Source organism: Myxocyprinus asiaticus, chromosome 12, assembly GCF_019703515.2.
Source record: "Myxocyprinus asiaticus isolate MX2 ecotype Aquarium Trade chromosome 12, UBuf_Myxa_2, whole genome shotgun sequence".
NCBI lineage: Eukaryota > Metazoa > Chordata > Actinopteri > Cypriniformes > Catostomidae > Myxocyprinus > Myxocyprinus asiaticus.
Window position 1 is genome coordinate 46,991,465 of NC_059355.1, and position 21,919 is coordinate 47,013,383.

Sequence of the window (21,919 nt, forward strand, 5' to 3'; positions counted from 1 at the left end):
TTCTTCGACGCCAGTGGAAACGTACCGTAAGGTGTAAAAACGTGCAGCGTTGCGGCTGCAGCTGTTTAAAACGCTTACTTGTTGACTGCAAAGTCACAAATTTTTAGGGGGGCTGAAGCCCTCCTAAAAAGGGTCTAGTAATGCCGATGGGCAGAGCTCATTTCATGACCACCAGTCGGTAAAACAATGGTAAAGAAAATGACAGAAATTTTTGGCAAATCTGAAGTAAAAGTTGACTTATTGTTTGTAAATGTTATGATTTATGATTTGAAAGTATTAAAATATAAGAAGGAAATAATATTCACCCATATCCATAATTCATCCTACTTTGTATAAAAAAAAACTAAAACTAAAATTAATTAAAGGTCATTTTTATTTTATTTTAGTTAGTTTTGGAGTTATGAAAAAAGTATTTTAGTTTAGTTTCAGTTTTTTTCCAATCATTTCAGTTTTTATTTTTATTTCAGTTAAGGAAAATGTTTTAATTTAGTTTTTGTTTTCGTTAACGATAATAACACTGGTTCCATAATGTTTTATACATTCTCTAAACAGGCAAAATAGTATATATTTATAACATGAGCCATCATATTGCTTATTAGCTGCAACATTAAATAATGTTTAAATATAGAATCAAATAACGATATAATTCATATTTACTAAAAAAAAAATGTTTTGTCTAAATATCAATCTGTATCAGGTAAAAATGTCTATGTTATGTGTTCTTAAAAGAATGATGTCATAGGAGAGAAATGCGCCATAAATCTGCCATCACATTTATTCTCTAAAATTATAATGCCATCAAGAGATTTGACAATGAGATATCTTGCCAAACAAAAAGATGACAAAAATATAAGCCACCACCTAATCGACTATACAGTATGTGTGTTTACACGTTAGCATCACATAAAAGGGTCACCCTGCACCTGTTCCTGAAATTATACAAAAGCTCTCAGTTAATGCATACTGTTAAACTTCTTTCCCAATTTCCTGAGATTTTGAGCAATTTTGACTGATTGAGTCATTATTGAAAAGTCTTTGGAAACATGGCCTTGATCCTATTAAATTAGCTACAAATAAACTAGATGTTTACATTTTCTATATAAATGCAAAACTCACCTCTATGATTCCAGGGCATTGCTTTGATGCTGCTATGGTGATCTGAGTAGTATCTGTTAGCCTATAGTGTAATTTTGCCTTGTTTTGTCGACGTCCACCATGCAGGGCAAACTCATAATTCTGATCACTTAGAAAGTAATAGCACACCTCATCCTCAACAAGCAGCATGATTTGACACACACATTTGTCCTGCACTGTAACACAAATGCACCATTAAATAGAAAACCCCTTTCAAAAAGAAAGCTAGCTAGCAAAATGGTTAACAGTAAGTAGTATTAAAATTGTCTTAAAATGATCACTTTGTAAACAGTCCTCATGTTTTAGAAGAACATCACTTGTTACTAAGTTTAAAAAGTCCTTGGTATACAGTATGCCTAAAGTATATACAATGTATACACAATGCATTCTTTTGATTCTTACAATCCTGCTGGCATGGGTCTGTTTGCAAAATTTCCACACTCTCAAATTACCAGCGTTTATACATGATAAAGCTACAGCCCAATGTTTGTTTTTAGCCGCAGGAATGGAGTTGTGTTACTGACATCAGCACAATAAGTGGTCGCCATGACAATAATGTTGTTTAAAGCAGCTGTCATGTGCAGAAGGACAGATGTGTGGTAGGAAAGGAGAGTTTGAATGAGCCAATCAGCTTGTGTTCTTTTATTAGCTGACCAATCATGGGTAAACGCAGCCAGCACACCTCCCCTTGAAGTCAGGTTGACATTTTTGTATGTTGTCCCTGGTAGACGGTATCTCTGCCCTCAACAAGAGGTTGTCAGCTGATAATGACCTAGCTAGAACAATGCAGAGTTCGCCAAGGAATCGTGAGTGAATTCACTTCGTGGCGAGGCACTTCGAGGTATAGTTAAGATTTTCTAATTTATTTTCAGTATTTTACAATGACACTTGAAAGCACTTACCCAGAGTCTGTATCTGCTTTCAAAAACGCCTGCAACACCAGAGGAAACTCTGACTTCACGATGTATAGATAACTGGACATGGCTATAGGAATAACAACAAATAAAAAAAGTAAATTATAAGTAATGCAAACAAAAGAATGCATCTTCATGTTTTCATGTTTTATTCTGACATGCAAATGGAAACAATGCAGACTTTTACTTTATTTTTTTATGATTTTGTGAAAACTTTTCAGTTTAAAGTAGGAAACAAAAAAGAAAGAAGGAAAGCTTCATGTTTCTCTATGTCAAAATATTTACTACTTCAGGGCAGTCTTTTTAGTCTTTTACATTATTTTCCCATCTCATGCTAATTTTGCTCCTTGACCTTGTTCCATTGTTTTTGCTTTCTGTTTATCATATTTAGCATTCATTTTGGTTGTTGCCTTGTAATGGGGGGGGGAAACATCATCGTTTAATTTGTTTTGTATGAACACATTTATACATTTTGACATATTCAGATTTGTGTTGAAGTCTTAAAAGAATTCATAAATGCAATGTATTTTGCTTGTTACTTTTAATTTATAAAAGACGATAGCTCCCAATGGTATATTGAATATAGCTGGTGTTAAAAGAGGAACTATATTTAAAACCTTGGGAATATCACATATTTCTTTGTTTTTTCTGGAAGTTGAAATCATTACTCCTATCTCATCTTTATATGCAGAGACAACTGTAAGTAAGCCATTTGTAAACAATGTGTCTCTGTTTCGCTATGAGCCAATAGTAAAGTTTTTGTCTCTACAGGTTTTCCCACCTCCAATGTTTTGTAGAGAGATTGCTATTCCGGCCGCCATTTTCCCTGGCATTCCAAAGGCCCTGTATCCCAGCTGCTCATATGATCTGATTCCTGGAAATCAATGTCATTACAGCATGAAGAGAGACATACATTACCACCGGAGCAAAGTTTCCACAAAACACCTTATCTCATGCAATGATTATCTTTGCCTGTGGTGACTGTAGTTTAACATGGTAAATCCTAAAATAGTAGCTGAATGATGCTCTCAGAAAGGAAATGATTGTTTCAACTTATGATAAAAGACCGTAACATTGTAAGTAGATTCAAATGTTTAAAATCAATTAATTACACGGCTCTCTGGAATACTAAATTCTGATTGGTCAATGGCGCCATCTAGTGGTATGAAATTTCTCAGTAACAACTGCACATTTACGTATTAGACCGGCCATCCGGGTATTTGCGAGCCAACTTTCCTGCTTCTCGGATTACTGTGCGGTCTTTACAAGTAAGCTAATAAAATAATTTCAATGTTTCATGTGCATTTATGAATGTATTTGGCAAGTAGTATTTTAATAAGCTGTATAATGAGCAGTCAGACGGTCATTAAATACAAAATAAACACCAACAGAATGTCGATTTCAGATGTTCAACGATTTCTTCTCACATAATTGCATAATTTCAAATCATCATTTCATGACTATTTATTTGGCAAGTACTCTTGTAAAAAAAAAACGGGATAATAAGAAGTCAGACGGTCATTTTCACAGAATAAACACCAACAGAACTCAGCTGTTCAGCGATTTCTTTGTTTTCACATAATTACATAATTTCAACGCAAATCAATTTTTTATGTCCATGTGTTTATTTATTTGGTTAGTAGCCATGTAATTCGTGGGATAATGTACAGTCAGACGGTTGTTATTGCAAAATAAATCTGACTGACTGTACATTATTCCGTACATATCTAAGATTATGACACAAAGCTTAGGCGAGTGAAAATATTTCTTTTTTTTAAGCACATATGTTCAGCAACAAGTGCAAATGTATTGAAAAACACAACTCTTGCACATATTATTTAGTTTTCTTTCCTTAAAAAGGAACTGAATGTGTTAACACGTTAACTGTAATAAAAACAAGCTTAATTGTGATTAAGCATTTTAATCTATTGACCGCCTTAGATATAACAGAATTACATGAGAGCAGAACAGTACATGTGAAAAACACAACACTACTAAAATAAACATGCATTTTATTTACAATATTCGCACTCAACATTCACTTAAATAACTGAATAATGTAATTATTAATCAAATATAATCCACCAAATAAATATTCGAAAGAAAAAAAAACATGCATGTTCTCCATTTTTTTTGGAACTGACACAAGAGAGAGCTAACGGTCACCAAGACCGATAATCTCAAAATGGATAAATATTGTCCAATTAATCAGCCTGATCAGCCGGATATATATATGTAGATGAATCTATCTAAAATATTGCATGGCTTACCCACAACACCAGAGGACTTGAGCAGGAGATGAATAGAATAGCATGAAAGACCAGCAACAGCCGTAAGGAGAAACCTAAAGAAAGACCAGACAAAACCATCACAATCATAATCCCAATCTCCACAGACCTGCTACCCTTATAACAAAGTATTGTGGTGGTTGCATGGCACAGTGATGGTATAGGATGTCAATACCATGGTTCTTTGACATCTACCATGGTACTACTGAATGTAAGAGAAACAAACAAAAAGAAGACTATGACAATTACAGCTTATTCAAACTACTTGCATACAATAAGGTGCCTACATCTGATCTTTAAATTGCAATCACATGCTTTTTCATTTTGCTAATGTAAAGAGTGGAATTATCAAGTGTGTGATTAGCTCCTGTTGAAATGAAGATCTTGTAATATTCATACAACCATTATATGTCACAATCTTACTACAGAAGCCAAGCAGTTTAGATTTTGTGCAGTTGCAACATCAAGTTCTTTTATTTCAGAGGATTTCATGTTGTTGAACAAAGACTCCTCTTGAATGAATCTTGGGCAAAAGCCATTCACTATTTATCCATGAATTAAAATAGTATGCCCTGCTACTAAAACATTCTATGAAGCCACGTGACCAAACAAACCAACCAATTAATCTCCAGAAAAGGACTATGGATCACATTTATCTTGTTTAGTCAAAGGCAATGGGTGACATTTTGCCAACAACACAACCTTCTTGCAATATCATTATGGTGCCTTTGAGAAAGACACTTAACCCCAGGTGGTGGAATATCACTGAATTTAGTGTCTTGCAAGTCCATTTGGATAATGAGTTTGTGGTAAATGGCAAGTAATTAACAATGGGCAAGAGACGAGCTCTAGAACAACTATGTTCTGATGGACTATTGACTTTATTAGCTGCTCAATAATGCAGCATGCAAAGAGAGTATTGAGGAATGAAGCAACCTCAATAGAGTGCTATATTTGAAATGGCCAAACAAAATTAGCATTTTAAATTTGTATTGTGATGCTTTCATTTGACCATCAAATGGTTAACTGCTCCATATGGTTAAATACCCACAAAAACAATGTAAATAAATGCTCCTTAAGTAAAGCATAAAAATAGTATGAATATAATCATGTGTAAATAACATTCTTCAAGAATGCATGCTTCATTTGAAGACCAAAAGCAACATTTAGGAAAAGTTGTAATTTCAGAAAGTCAGAAAGGCTTAACATAATTAAAATGACTTCCTAATGAGATCTGTTTACAAAAGAAGGCAACAGAAGATGCATTTTAATTGTTCAGGTTAAATGTTTAATATCAATATAAAAAATAAAAACAATTCTGAGTAATACTGAATGTGAGTGGTGCTCCCCAGTGCGAAACGTGACGCCAGGGTGTTGCTATGCTGTTGTTAAGCTGTTCTGAGTGTTTTTCAGCATGTTACTATGCATTTGCTAGGGTGTTGTCGATGGTTACCAGGTGTTGATATGCTGTTGCTTAGGCAATGTGGGTGGTTGCCAGTGTGTTGCTATGCTATTGCTAAGCTGTTCTGAGTGTTTTCAGCGTGTTGTTATGCAGTTGCTAGGGTGTTGTGGGTGGTTGCCAGGTGTTGCTATGTTGTTGTTAAGCGGTTCTTAGTGTTTTTCAGCATGATGCTACGCAGTTGCTAGGGTGTTGATGGTCAATACTAGGGCTTAGCTATGCTGTTGCTCAGGTGATTTGAGTGTTTTTCAGCATGTTGCTATGCAGTTGCTAGAGTGTTGTGGGTGCTTGCCAGTGTGTTGCTATGCTGTTCTGAGTGTTTTCAGCATGTTGCTATGCAGTTGCTAGGGTGTTGTGGGTGGTTACAAGGGCATTGCAATGCTGTTGCTAAGGTGTTCTTAGTGTTTTTCAGCATTTTGCCATGGCATGCAGTTGCTAGGATGTTGTTGGTGGTTACAAGGGTGTTGCTATGCTGTTGCTAAGGTTTTCTGAGTGTTTTCAGCATGTTACTATGCAGTTGCTAGGGTGTTGTTGGTGTTAAGACGGGCGTTGCTATGCTGTTGCTAAGGTATTCTGAGTGTATTCAGCATGATGCTATGCAGTTGCTTGGGTGTTGATGGTCATAACAAGAGCTTTGCTGTGCTGTTGCTAAGGTGTTCAGAGTGTTTTTCAGCATGTTGCTATACAGTTGCTAGGATTTTGTGGGTGGTTGCCATGGATTTGATATGCTGTTGCTAAGCTGTTCTGAGTGTTTTTCAGCATGCTGCCATGACATTCAGTTGCTAGGGTGTTGTTGGTGGTTACAAGGATGCTGCTATGCTGTTGCTAAGGTGTTCTTAGTGTTTTTCAGCATGTTACCATGCAATTGCTGGGGTGTTGTTGGTGGTAGCCATGGTGTTGCTATGCTGTTGCTAGGGTTTTCTGAGTGTTTTTTCTGCATGTTGCTATGCAGTTGCTAGGGTATTGTCTATGGTTACCAGGTGTTGCTATATTGTTGCTAAGGCATTGTGGGTGGTTGCCAGTGCTTTGCTCTGCTGTTGTTAAGCTGTTCTTTGTGTTTTTCAGCATAATGCCATGGCATGCAGTTGCTAGGGTTTTGTTGGTTGTAACCATGGTATTGCTATGCTATTGCTAAGGCGTTCTGAGTGTTTTTCAGCATGTTGCTATTCAGTTTCTAGGGTGTTGTGGATGGTTGTCAGGACGTTGTTAAGCTGTTGTTAAGCTGTTCTTAGTATTTTTCAGCATACTCTCATGCAGTTACTAGGGTGTTGTTAGTGATTACCAGGGTGTTTATATGCTGTTGCTAAGCTGTTCTGAGTATTTTTCAGCATGTTGATATGCAGTTGCTAGGGTGATGTTGGTGGTTACCAGGGTGTTGCTATGCTGTTGCTAAGATGTTGGTGGTGTTTACAATGGCATTGTTATGCAGTTGCTAGGGTGTTGGTGGTGTTTACAATGGCATTGTTATGCTGTTGCTAAGGTGTTCTGAGTGGGGATTTTTTCAGCATGTTGCTATGCAGTTTCTAATGTGTTGTGGGTTGTTGCCAGGGCATTGTTGCTAAGGTGTTCTGAGGGATTTTTTGTTTTTTTTGTTAAAAAAAAACAAAAACCATTTCACTACATTACATCACATGTATGTAATATGTATGTGAAAATAATAAATCCTTGAACCCTTTTTCAGCATGTTTCTATGCAGTTGCTTGAGTGATGTTTGTGGTTACTCAGGTGTAGCTATGCTGTTGCTCAGGTGTTGGTGGTGTTTACAATGGCATTGTTATGCAGTTGCTAGGGTGTTGGTGGTGTTTACAATGGCATTGTTATGCTGTTGCTAAGGTGTTCTGAGTGGGGATTGTTTCAGCATGTTGCTATGCAGTTTCTAATGTGTTGTGGGTTGTTGCCAGGGCATTGTTGCTAAGGTGTTCTGAGTGTTTTTTCAGCATGTTGCTATGCAGTTGCACGGGTGTTGTGGGTGGTTGCCAAGGCATTGCTATGCTGTTACTAAGCTGTTCTTAGTATTTTTTAAATGTTGCTATGCAGTTGCTTTGGTGTTGTTGATGGTTAACAGGGCATTGCTATGCTGTTTGGAGTGCTTTCCAGCATGTTCCTATGCAGTTGCTAAGGTGTTGTGAGTAGTTGCCAGTGTGTTGCTATGCAGATGCTATGGTGTTTTGGGCTGTTGGTTGCTAGGGTGTTATGGGGGTTGATAGGTGGTTGCTTATTGGCCCAAAATAATCCTCCATGTCTCCATGAAATTATGGTCTCTAGACAGGCTCGAGTCCCTCCTTCAGTCTCAGTCTAAGGGTTTTTTTTTCACCCGTTTTAGCAAAGATCGTAAATCAGATCACTTAAGAAAGTAATAGCACACCTCCCCCAACAAGCCCCTCAATCTGAGGTATCATTCATGTCCACAGCATTGGCTTATAGCACTCACAAAAAACACTTTTTTTTTCTTTTTTTTTACAAAAAGAGGAGTTGGTCAAACGGCCTCCTAAAAGAATGTTGATTCTATACATTACATTCACCACAGCAGAGAGCATACTCATAAATAACATGAAGTACTTTAATATTATTTAATAATATTTAATACTGGAAACATAACTGACTTCTGAAGAAGTATGCTGCAGTAGACTATCTTTGGAGGAAACAGTCTTTGACTCTCAGGTAATTTGAGCTGTAGTATTCAATTCCCTGTAACCTGACTGGAGTTGAGGATGCTCCAGACTTCTCCTCATTCCCCTCCCCCAATCAAACCAAGACGAGCCAACGGAAACCAAATATGACACCTATAATTGGAGAGGTGGTGGGGTTTTCTTAAAAGAATGATGTGTTTGGAGCAGAAAAGAGGTGTGGCCAGGCCAGGTCGTGGCCTTTCTGGGGCTGTGGATATGCATGAGGGGTGGAGTTAACTAGTGGAAAATTTGAAGGGGGGAGGAAATAAACATTAAAAGGGTGGTCTGATGTCATGGCACCCACAAACGCATGCATTTGCTTCCTCTGGTCTTTAGAAAATGAAGTCGCTACTCGAGACACAGCATTCTTAAATGTCAGCATGTGTGTGGTGCTTAATATCAGGCCTGCTAAGATATTTGTAAGGCAGCTATAGAAGATATGGCTGAAGTGTGCTTTAAATATCTTTCACTTTATGTTTGAGAAACAGCCTTAGAAGATTAAAGTGTAGTTACATTTTAGTTTTTACTTGACACTCAACACTTAATCACGGTCTATCACAGCAGTCGGCAGTCAAATAATTTTATGTGATGATCGCTTGTATAATTGACCGTTGTTCCAGGTAACTGATTTCCTACACAGCTGTACTAGTTTCATATCTCTGAGATTATTATGTGTCCTCTTACGTCTCATAAAATAATTTATTTGTTTGTTTTATGTTGTTTAATGCCATATCAGCACCATAGGCTATTTTATAGCAAGAACAAGGTGGAATCAATAAATAAACACAGCACATAAATAAAAATAGTTCAAATAAATAACAGGATAAACACACCAAACAAACAAATAAACTTCATACACAAAAATTCAAATTAATTCAGGATCTTTTTAAATGTACTTGTGACAAATATTCTAAAAGTCATCCTGATGATACCTTATTAAACATCCTCAAAAGTGCATTCTCTCACATAAAGATGAATAAATATATTATATTATATTATATTATATTATATTATATTATATTATATTTTATTATATTGAGCAAAATTTTCAAAAGGGATCATTGTCATTTAACAGAATCCAACGGGTGGTTCTCTTCCATAGAAAATCCCACCGACACACCCATGATATATTACCATTAACAGCCTCTAAAAGGATATTATTCAAGGGTGTTTGTGGAAAAATAACAGATGTTAAGCAAAACTTTAATACCATGGCAATTAGACGGCCAGTAGTCTGCCAACTGCTTGAAATTCAGATCAAATGAAATGCTGATTCACAGAGGGCTGGACATGGCACGTTAATTTTCATGACTGTGAGATGATTCAGCGATGTTAAGTACATCAGAACGAACATAAATACTTCTGAATGACTGGAAAAATTCAGGAAAATGTAATTAAGAGGGTAATGAAGGTTTTTTACTTACAAGAAGAGCAGAATGCCAGTGCTGGCCATGGCATAAGCCAGCCCCAAAATTCCACTGCCCATAATAGCATTGCCCAAATTGAAGACTGACATCCCAAAAGAGGTCTTCCCCTCGAACTGAGAGAGGAAATGAGATTTATGAGCAAACTAAAATAGATAAAAGTTACAAAAACATCAGTAGTATTGCAAACAAACTAAAAACAATAACATAATATGTATATCTTTTAGTTTCTACATGCTATTAGTTACAATCATTTAGGGCTTTGTTCAGACAGGCAGAACATTTTTTACAAACACAATACAAACCACATTCTATTTACCACATTCTAAGTAGTAGATATTACTACTTTACTCCAGCAGTTCCTTAAAACTTCACAGCAAATATTGCTCATACTTACATCAGTGAAACGTGGATTCTTGCCCTCGCCATTGGGTAGGAACTCAATGTTCTCATTCAGAGTGCTATCAGGGTCATCAAATCTGTTGGACAGAAGGAAGTGTGCACTTTAAATTCAATTGAAAATGATCTTGCAGGTTGCATGAATTAACATCCTCTAACTTCTTCATCTAAGTACTCCATTGGTTTTCTGTCACTGACATACCTGTTGTTTTGAGTACCATTTCTGAGAGTTGATAGAGACAGTGAGCAGGTCCGTCATCAAGCAGGAGCAGAAAAAAGGGTAAACATGCACTTAGATAAACCGATAACACCATGTCAGAATATATATATGTACACTATAACTGAGATTACAAGTCTCAAAAAGATTAACCAGGATACCATATAGTCATTGGGTACAAATAAATTGTGCTGAAAGATATCAACACAGAAGTGCATAGACGCATCGAAAAGTGCTTTTCAGTTGGTGGTTGTCAACAGGTGGGTTCCAACCCAACAATGGGTTTTTATTTTCATAGGTCAATTATTTTTTGTTGACGTCAAAGTATGTGCTTACTATTTTGGTGCAAATTCATCTCGCACTTGGTAATATGGCTAATACTAATCCAATATTTGGCCCAGTACTTGTTCCGTGTGTCAGTCTAGTAAATCACAGTTTTCCTATTCAGCCAATGTCATTCTTATATTTTGCATAATGTTGGGCCGATGCAGTTCATAGTAATATTAATACATTTCAATGTTTGATTTTTGTATTGTATTGTTTGATGTATAATCTGGGTCGTGAAGCAAAACCACTTGAGAACCACGGTTTTAAGTGGCCTGGTTCTCCATGCAGGTGGTTGGTACACCACCATCACACATGAGAAATCCACACATCCACAATTACATACACACACATGCAAGTAACCATCTTACAGCCATAGACTGTGACATCAGTGTTTGTAGGTAAATAAATGGGAATTATTGTTACAATTAACTAGTGTGATGCAAAAGTGCTTACCGGTCTTCCTCCATCATGGTCTTCATCGGCACGTACATGTCCTCTCCCAGGTCATGACTTTTCCCATTGGGAAGGATACTCGTTTCTGATCTGGCAGGTTCCATGTTGGAAGCAGTCGATATCCCACAGTTCTATGTGCGAGTTGTGCAATATCAAGTTGCTGAAAAATAAAAAGATTTGGACAGTTTAAATGATGCAACTATATAAATACAAACAAACTTTGCCATATGTCTTTTTCTATGTATATTCATACTAACAAAACCCAATAGAAAAAAAAATACAACGGCAGTATCATGGTACAGTGATGGTATCAGATGGTAATAAAATGGTACTTTGATATGTACCATGGTGCTGAATGATTACCATATTCATATACCATGATATTTACATGGTACTCCAACATATTCAAAGAATACCATGCATGATGGAACTACCAATTCACATGTCCAAAAAACCTTAGCATTGCATGGAACATGTCACATAAACAATGCATACTCAACGAGGGCGATACTATTATGAGATCTTTCAGGGAGAGGATGCATTTTAATCTTTAGGGTGGGCAACTGCTTATCTCTTTGTTGGACCGGGGGGCGCTCCTCCTTGGTAATTTTGCTTGGGGAGTTTTGTGGCTTTTAGTCCACAAATTATTCCACAAATTATGTTTGCATCCTGTTAGTAATGCACAAAAACACTCTGAAAATCATCTCAAATCAAACTCAAATCATCCTGATTTTTTAGAGTACTACAGCTGCTCTCAAAGTCCCATTTATAAACCTCTACAGTAAGAGCAGAGTGCCTTATACCTATCCAAATGTCACCTAAAAATTCACCAGGATTATGTTGTGATTTAGTGACTGTCCATGTACCAGCTTCCCCTGAGACTTAATTTTCATTCATGCATGCTATTAAGACATCCGTTTAAAATGACAACAATGTGGGGGGCCTGGGTAGCTCAGTGAGTATTGACGCTGACTAGCGCCTCTGGAGTCACGAGTTCGTATCCAGGGCGTGCTGAGTGACTCCAGCCAGGTCTCCTAAGCAACCAAATTGGCCCGGTTGCTAGGGAGGGTAGAGTCACATGGGTTTACCTTCTCGTGGTCGCTAAAATGTGTGGTTCTCACTCTCGGTGGGATGTGTGGTGAGTTGTGCGTGGATGCCGCGGAGAATAGCATGGGCCTCCACACCTGCTACGTCTCCACGGTAAAGCGCTCAACAAGCCACGTGATGAGATGCGCGGACTTAGAGCACATTGCGAATTGGGCATTCCAAATTGGGGAGAAAAGGGGAGAAAAAAACAAACAAAAAAAAAACAAAAAAAATGACAACGTGACACAGCACACCAGGGTGTAATTTTAGGCCAATAGATGTTCTGACACCTCAGATGAGAGTGTCTTAATATTCCCGGGAAAGATGGAAGCTTGATAACATTGTTTATTTTTATGATTTAGTCCTCCGAGCGCTGGACAGCCCCGCAGGAGCTGAAGCAGGAGTAAAACAGTAGGGCTATTGAGACGCCCAGCTGTCATGATATATGTAACACATACTGTCCCAAAACACAACTGTCTGTGAGGGAAACCACAAGCTCTCCTTTTATTAAGTGGAGAGCAAAGTGAACACTTGAATAAGTGTGTTAATTTAATGGCTTGATAATTGAGGAAAATCTACCCTGAATCTAGTCCATTTCTAAGTGAGACTGATGCAGCTCCAAGATTTCAGGAACTATTCAAATGTAAAACTAAGCAAGAAGTTATGAGTCAGTGTGACTTAAATTGTAGCCCTGTCAAAACTTGAACCCTTTTGGAAAATTATTCTATTTGCTGAGGGAATTTTTTGTTTTGTTGCTTTTTTATCAGGTGCATTACAAAAAATACTGGCCAAGCTTGTTGATCTATAATCTTGACCATCAAAACACTTCAATTAATGTTGTTTAGGTTATATATCACATATCACATGATGCTCTCTTTGTAAGTGTTTTCAGTTAGCTTACGTTTAGCAGCATGCTAACCAATTAGCCTGCTAAGCTTGAATACCCTTAGCAAGTTACTACACTGAGGCCAAATCCACACTAATCTGTCTTTGTTTGAAAGCATTTTTAGTTTCCTAATGTCATCATTTTCCAAAGTATGCAGTAATGGAGAGCCTTTTCTAAATGTTATGTTTTCGGTGGAGGAAAACAGCATTGTAGTGTGAAAGAGAGGAGTAAATGTAGCAAAATCAATGTATTTTCAAACATGTTATTGTGGACGTGGCCATAATCAAAACTTCGTAAAGGTTGGTGTGCACAGCATTAGATATAATAATAATCTATTTCTCTCTGAGTCAATGATGTTCAATTGTCTAAGGATAATATTTGAAAATAGGCGTCATTTATGGGTGGGACTGGTGGGACATGTCCCCACCACTTTTTGCCTTGGTCAATATTGTCCCCAACACTTTGTTAAAAAGCTTTCATCAGGTAAGTGTCTAATGCAGAAGAAACAATGGCAATTCTTGAACAGGAGTTTCCATTTTGTTTGTGTGTGTTATAATGACTGCCGATTCAGTGCTGAAATATGTCTCCCCGCCAGATTCGTACTCCCTGCTACCTGGTTGGTCCCTATCCCTAAAGCCCACCCCTACACCTACACATAAACATACTAGTAATCAGGATTTGGCAAGACATCGGCACTGGAATGTATGAATGTTATGTTGTATGCACGTTATAAGTGACACTGAGTGACAGTGGGCACCAATGTTATCTTTTCTACTCGCTCCACTGTTCCACAGCTCACGCTCTTGTCCAGTTAAATCGCAAAGCAAAATGCAAAAAATTTGTCCCAATTCATGATATACATCCACTGATGTACAGATGCAATCTTATTTTTTTAAATAAAAAGATATTTTAGAGGGGATTAGAACTGGGAACTCCTTGTACCAGTGGTGAAAACTTTACCACGAGACCACTCAGTCACTGCATGTGACCAGCTGCTGATCCATGTCTTCATCCAGAGATTAATAAAATCCCAGGACCAAAAGTGGCAGATGTAGAGATAAAGTTATCAAATTATGTGAAATATTTATTGCAGTGCTTGAATTGGTCATCAAGAATGACTATTTATCAAAACAGTGAAAGATTATTTGAAAATGTTCTGTGCATAACCTAATTTATATTCATGAGTTTCGTGACATCACAACCAGCAGCCCACCACTCCCCAAAATGTCCCCTCCACTTTTTGAAGGAATATTCTGGGTTCAATACAAGTTAAGCTCAATCGACAGCATTTGTAGTATAATGTAATAACCACAAAAATACATTTTGACTAGTCCTTGTCCCTCCTTTAAAAAAAAAAAAAAAAAAGCTAAAATCATGATTATCGTGAAGACACTTACAATGTGAGTGAATGAGACCAATCTGTAAACGTTAAAATGCTCACCGTTTCAAAAGTACGTCACAAGACGTTCGTTGCTATGAATACGTAATGCTTCAAACCCTAAAATGACCTTAAATATTATGATTTAAACAACCTTACAGCTCAAATAATACACAAATTTTACACAAGAATTAATTAAGGTGCTTTTATAAAATTATAAGCTTCACATTTCTGCCTTTACACCCGCCAAAAAATGGCCCAATTCACTTCCATTGTAAGTTCCCCATTATAACCTCGATTTTTGCTTCTTCTTTTTTTTGAAGAAAAGGAGTGACAAGTAGAAATTACTTTTTGTGGTAATCAACATTGTGCTACAAATGCTGTTGATTAAGCTTAACTTCTATTGAATCTGGAATATTCCTTTAAAACAAAGTGACGTCCATGATTACGACTATATTTACGCGATTTAAAGCTGTTAAACATATTTCACATTTCAATTATATCAGTTAAGGTTTTTTGCTTTGGTAGCCTAACTAACTAATCTGAAACTAGAAAACCATGAAAAAACTGCAACTAAACTACTGTAAAACTAACAATCATAGCGAAAACTACTGAACATGAAACTAAATTGGACTCAACTAATTAAAATTTAAAGAAAAACTAAAAGAAAAATTAAAAACTACAATAACATTGGAAGTCATTCATATTCAAGACAGTTCGTGATTTGAACCGATTCAAGGTGACATAAGGCGACAGCGACCATTGACGTTGCAACAAAGTTGGGCAGAGTTTAACTTTATGCAAATGAGAAGATACACAATGTGGCAACTACCAATAGAAGTGTAGACAGTACAGATTCACCAATAACAACGTAAAGGGAATCCATAGAAGGAACGCTGACAAAAAAACAAAACACGGAATGAGCAAAGAAGCTTTCATACAAGAGCAACTTGATTAAGGTCTAGTTCTCTTTTATTTTTAGATATTCGTGAATGTATTGCAGTCCATTCAACAACACAATGGTGACCAACACAATAAAAACATAAAAAAAAAAAAAAAAAACAGGTTGGTCAGTGTTAATGACTGAGGGAAGAAAAGATGAATCTAGCGTGACAAACTACTTCACTAGATGACCGAAACATGATAACTCAAGTATTAAGAACATCTCTGTTTAACTCTCCTCCATTATGTCCTCTATCGCAGATGTTTCACACAATGCACAGACCTTGATATCCATTCAACAATTTACTGCATTACCATGTTTAGGTCTGTTCTTTCAAAGGGGCAAACGTGCCAATAACACCATCGTCACTCTGAGCGACACCTCCTAACACACAAGACTAGAATACAGTCCTGTTTTTAATGGTTCCTTTAATAAGCCCTCAAAAACTCTACACCATTACAATCTCATGCACAACAAATCAAAAGTCAGTTACTTTTGTTATATGACGCTCCAAATCTATTTTATGAAGGTTCTTAATCTAAGGAGTTCTTTAATCTGATTAAATATATTTTATTATTACTTTTTCTTCTGGTCAAATGCCTTTTCCCACACCAGCAATAATGTTATTGGTCTGGATATTTATTTACACTGTAGAAGGTTGTCCTGGTCAGTTTGTTCCACATTGCTACAAAACATCTCAGCTCTTGATGCCAGTAGCAGGTGGAACACAAACTCCACTCTAATTGGTTGGCACACACCATTCCCCAAGATGTCCATGCCTGCTAGTGTGGTATGGCTGGCACTTACACGTGCCAAACAGACCATGTTTAGATGTTCCCATTTTCAACAGCAGTGTAAATATGACTCAACTCAAACTCTGGACCATTTGAGGGCTGAATGTGGCTTCATCAACATTGTGATTTTTCTTAGAAGGGTTTTCTTTACAAGCCAAGCTCTACAAGGGGGAAATATATTGTATAGAAGGTCTAGAAATTTTTACTTTGCAAATGAATGTAAAAAAACCTGTTTACAAGTGTCATCACATGACCAGCTGAATACTACTCACATTATCTTAATAACCACCCTATTATCAGATAAAATTAAGAATGGGTGACAAATTCACCTGTGAATAGTTTATTTCTACATCGGCATTGGTAATAGAGAACTTTCACGTAATAATGTATCCACACCAGTAGGTGTCAGTATAAAGTCTATGGTTACGATAGCTTCGGCTAGAGAAACAAATGAACAAAAAACAATGTAATGCACCTTTCACATTCACTTTACTTTCTTAATTTTGTGCACATTATTCCAAAGAAAAACTGTTGTAATCTTTCATCAAAAAGTACTAACTTGGCTGACACCTCTTAATGGCTGACATCACCAATCACTATTATTTTTCAATACCTTCAATTGGTCAAGTCATGTCAGAATGATTGTATTTACGAGTTGAGCGCACAAGAACGCCACCACAAAGTCCTAATTATGAGGGGGAAACTGGATTTTCGTTGAGCCCTGACTTTCTGAGTTTGGGCTGTGTCAATTTAAGAATCATGGCGGAAGCAAATTGTTATTGATAATAACTTTTTTTTTTTTTTTTAACTGCGCAGTTTAGTTTGTATGCACTTTTGTACTGTTAATGAAGAATAATGATAAAGTATTTTAAAAAAAAACTACGACTCAGCTGGTTTATGAAGCAACAGACTTGTGCATTTCCCATCATTAGATACAGTATACTGTATACAACATCAATTACACACCTAATGTGTGGCTTTGCTCTTTATTTTGTTGCATTGGTGCTGAAAAATCTTTGCCAGTAAGTGGAAAAAGAATAAAAGAAATATGAAATTGCAAAACAGGGGGCCTGGGTAGCTCAGTGAGTATTGACGCTGACTACCACCCCTGGAGTTGCGAGTTCAAATCCAGGGTGTGCTGAGTGACTCCAGCCAGGTCTCCTATGCAACCAAATTGGCCCGGTTGCTAGGGAGGGTAGAGTCACATGGGGTAACGTCCTCGTGATCACGATTAGTGGTTCTCGCTCTCAATGGGGCGCATGGTAAGTTGTGTGTGGATCACGGAGAGTAGCATGAGTCTCCTCATGCTGTGAGTCTCTGCGGTGTCATGCACAGCGAGCCACGTGATAAGATGCGCGGATTGACTGTGTCAGAAATGGAGGCAACTGAGACTTGTCCTTGTCTCCACCTTTTGATTCGTTGTGCATGAGATTGTAATGGTGTAATGAGGTGAGTAACCGTGCCACCACGAGGACCTACTAAGTAGTGGGAATTGGACATTCCAAAATTGGGGAGAAAAGGGGATATTTTTTTTTGTTTTTTTAATAAAACGAAATCGTAAAACATGGTCAGTTCTTTCCAATTAAAATAACTTGAATACACAACACCTCATATTTATGATCTCCGACCTAATAAGAACTTCCCAGGAGGGCTGGAGCACACCAAATCACCCTTCTATTATAATATGTAACGCCCAATTTTCACAATCCAATCATTCCCGTTGGATAAAACGTCACACCTATAATGTTTCTGAATGTGACGAAAATACTTTCGTATCTCAATAATGTTTCATAAGTGCATAAAAAGCATAAACTGATTGATGCTCATTTAAAAACCACTATTTCACATCATTTTATCTCAATTTAAGAGGAAGGCAATGTATATCATTAAAGCACTGTAAGTCGCTTTGGATAAAAGCTTTAGCGAAATGCTTAAATGTACATGGAAATGTTCCTTTGACCTGGACTGAACTCCCACATCATGTTCCCACAGATGATTGACAGCTGGTTAGTCACCTGGTGTGTGTCATGTGTGCATACAGGAGGTAGATAACAGGCTTCAACCACTTAAAATGCTTAACTGGTTGTGCATGCGTGGGTAAACTGAAGCTTTCAAGCCTCGTTGTGATGAGTAAAGGAAATCATTCAAAAGATAATGTCAAGTAAAATCATGTTTACACAAGGGAGTTTATAATACGCCAAGTTTAACTGTTTTGTAAAAAGCCAATGAATAAATAATCCTGACTACAAATTCAACTCTCCTCAAGCTTCCAATTAACATTCACAAGTTCACTGGTTCATTAAGTCCTGGAGCGCATTCAGGTAAATGGATTTGGCGTGCTGTCCATAATGTAGGGGCTCGAGCACAGGATTGAGCTTGAGCTCCGTGACCCCCAAGTAAATCAACATTCAAAGATGGTTTATTTTATGCCACATTCAACCTAGCTCAATATTGTTTAAAGTCAACATGAATTAAAAATGACTCTATTAACTTTCTTCCTGGTCTTATTGTGCACAATTCATCAATGCAAGTTATTATGCTTTCATCAAAATGTAAGAACCTGCTCCACATCTGAAACAACTTTCCATTTCTGCTGATGTTACCTAGACTGCACGGCTTATTGAATAAAGTTAACCAACAGACAAATAGCATTGTTTTAGTAAACTTGCATTCAGGTCTGACTCCTTTCTAGTATAGACTCACTTTTCACATCCCAAGCGAACCCACCTACAGTCCTGTCCTACGTTTTTTTCTCATTAAACATTCTGTTTCACTTAAAAATATGTCACATTTCAAGAGTAAAATTTACAAGAGGCAATTTACAGCAGTTCATGAGACATGGGTGATGTTTCTATTTTCTAATAATTTAGAAAATCGAGAATCGTTTTGTAATACTTACGCTTTACTTTGTTAATACACGTTCCAGTCATTATTGTGTGTGGCTTATCAAAACATGTCTTTGTAATCTTTCATCAAAATGTAACAACTTGCTCTACCTCTGAAACGACTTTCCTTTTCTGATTACATTACCAAGCCCTCTTTTTTTCAACCTATCCCTTCAACCACCGTGGGAACACCCACGTTTCACCATCCAAATATTTCCTAGTATTTTCCCTCAAAACGGACATTACTGCCACTCTACAAAACCTTGAGCTCATCTCTGGCCTTGGACTTGAGGTCAGCAACCTCTTATCTGTCACCGCCTGACTTCAGTTGGATGCATTTGTTTACATCTGGGACAGTTACTGTTGGACATGCACATTTACCTGATGTCACGCGTTTGTCTCTCGAAAATTCTGGGAGATTCTTGTTTGCTCACGTTCACTGATTGTCAAGGTCCATCGGTTCACCTAGATACACAACGGTGAAGTTCACAGAAAACAGATGTGTTGTGTAGATCCAATGTTTGCGTCAACACACTGACCTGCCTCTTGAGTTATTGATTGGTTTGTCACAGTACATTTATGTTCAAAGTGAGTCACACAAGCCCCATGAATTAAAACAATGAATCACTCTTTGTTTGTTTTGTTGAGGGGTTACACAATTTTCCAACTAGTGTGAGGACATTTCCAAATCATTCCCATTCTTTTTTTCTAGTTTTATGTCTCTAGAATGATTACAACCCCTTTCTCCCTAACTTTTGACCCCTCATTCTCTGACTGTTGACCACAAGGTCCCAAAAACAGAGTTTTAAACAGACATCCTTAAAGGCCATCTAGCATGACAATATGCTCTACTGTCACAAAAATGGGGAATACAAATGCAAGCTGCAAATGCAAAGTCTTGACCACAAAAAAAAGTTATTGAACATTTAAACCGTAAGATTTTAACACACACTGACATTTTGTCAACCACATTATATGGTGTAAAAATATAATTGGTCACAGTGGTGGGAACCAGCGGTTTATTGACACTATCTAAGGTTTTAAAAGCAATCTTCCACAACAAATCTGTATTTAAAATGTATTATAGGCTATTTAATGGCAGTTATAACAATTATAAAATCCATCTATATATCACTAGAGACCCATTCAGAAAGTAATAGATACTGTATTAAAATATTATGTTCTCTATGAACTTTAAAAAAAAGATGGAGATATTAAAAACATTTTAGGCGACTTAATAGCTGCGACTTTATACAAAACTGGTTTAAACATTTTATGAACAGAACTCATAATTTTCAGTCATAAAACAAATAAGTCATATTTTAATACTGTATCATTACTCTGTATACACAACACACTCAAATATATATATATATATATATATATATATATATATATTTATTTTTTTTTTTAAGATTTACACATATCAAGTTTAGCCTATATCAAATTTCCACCGATTTAAATTGAGCAATCTTTAACAAAATAAAATACTACATATTTTAACTTTATTAAATTAACCTTATTAAAAATTACACTTGAATTTAATTGAATTTTGTTATGAAATTGAAAAGCGTAAATCTTGAAAATATGCTAAAATAGATTTTTTTTGTTTGTTTGTTTTTTTTTTTTTTTTTTTTTTTTTGAGTGCATACATATTTGGACTTTTAATATGTCACACTGAAGACAGCAATATATCAGATTACATGAATAATAAATTAACCTTAGTATATAAGTATATACTTTTAAAACTATATTTGCCTACAAAGTATAAAAATAATATTAGGTTACTTTAAAACCTATACGCCAAATAGCTGTCCCCTCCAAGAGCATCATAAAGGCAGTTATTATTTTTTTATTTTATTATTATTATTATTATTTTGTGCGTCCACACAATGAATAGCCTATATTTATTTGTCCAAATAAATGAACTTTTACTCAAGCCTTTTCTGCCATTCTTCATTTCATTTTTATAATCTTACAAAAATGGAATATGCACTAGGTTTTACACGGCACGTAAAACAAATGAATCGATCACAAATTACCAATACACATGCACTGCCTACCAGTCAGTAAGCCGGCGCGTGCGTCACAGGATCCGATTATGTTCGCGATGAAAATAAAAAAATGATGAGCTTGTTTCAAGTTCTTTAAGTTCTTATCCTTTATGTTCCTCTAGTTCTTCTCCGGTTCCGATCCACTGCTATGAGAGATGAACTGAACTGGTAAAGGTTTGAGGTTGAGTAGTGGGGGGTTGTTTAGGTCCCTCCTTCTGTGGTGCCCGTCCAATGGCTCCTGTCTTCATCTGTGAGATGTCAAGAGTATCCAGCTGCAGACCCGCAGCACCAGCAGTTTCAGGCCAGCAGCGCCAGGACGGAAGTAAGGGCGGAGCTTATGATAAAACTACAATCATTGCGGAGAACACAGTGAATTGTTGTCTTTGTGTATATTAATATATATATATATATATATATATATATATATATATATATATATATATATATATATACAGGGTTGGGGAGTAACAAAATACATGTAACAGGATTACGTATTTAAAATACAAAATATAAGTAACTGTATTCCACTACAGTTACAATTTAAATCATTGGTAATTAGAATACAGTTACATTCAAAAAGTATTTTGATTACTGAAGAGATTACTTTGC

At 36.6% G+C, this 21,919-nt stretch overlaps 1 protein-coding gene across 3 annotated transcripts in view; it reads right to left on the minus strand.

Annotated features, from left to right (window-relative positions):
* The window catches only part of LOC127449483 (sodium-coupled neutral amino acid transporter 3-like), a 48,203-nt gene extending 26,737 nt beyond the window's left edge, over positions 1-21,466 (minus strand). Inside the window, exons 1-8 of one of the 3 annotated variants that reach the window (XM_051712948.1) lie at positions 21,320-21,466; positions 11,285-11,444; positions 10,490-10,510; positions 10,286-10,367; positions 9,889-10,004; positions 4,319-4,392; positions 2,830-2,922; positions 2,037-2,118 (exon numbers count right to left, since the gene is read on the minus strand). In XM_051712948.1, the coding sequence (XP_051568908.1) occupies positions 2,037-2,118; positions 2,830-2,922; positions 4,319-4,392; positions 9,889-10,004; positions 10,286-10,367; positions 10,490-10,510; positions 11,285-11,388 (572 nt within the window). In that variant the 5' untranslated portion in view covers positions 11,389-11,444; positions 21,320-21,466. Of the gene's footprint in view, positions 1-2,036; positions 2,119-2,829; positions 2,923-4,318; positions 4,393-9,888; positions 10,005-10,285; positions 10,368-10,489; positions 10,511-11,284; positions 11,445-19,270; positions 20,648-21,319 lie in introns of those variants that run through there. The other 2 variants (XM_051712947.1, XM_051712949.1) reach the window with 2 other exon arrangements.
* Between the last annotated feature and the right edge of the window lie 453 nt (positions 21,467-21,919).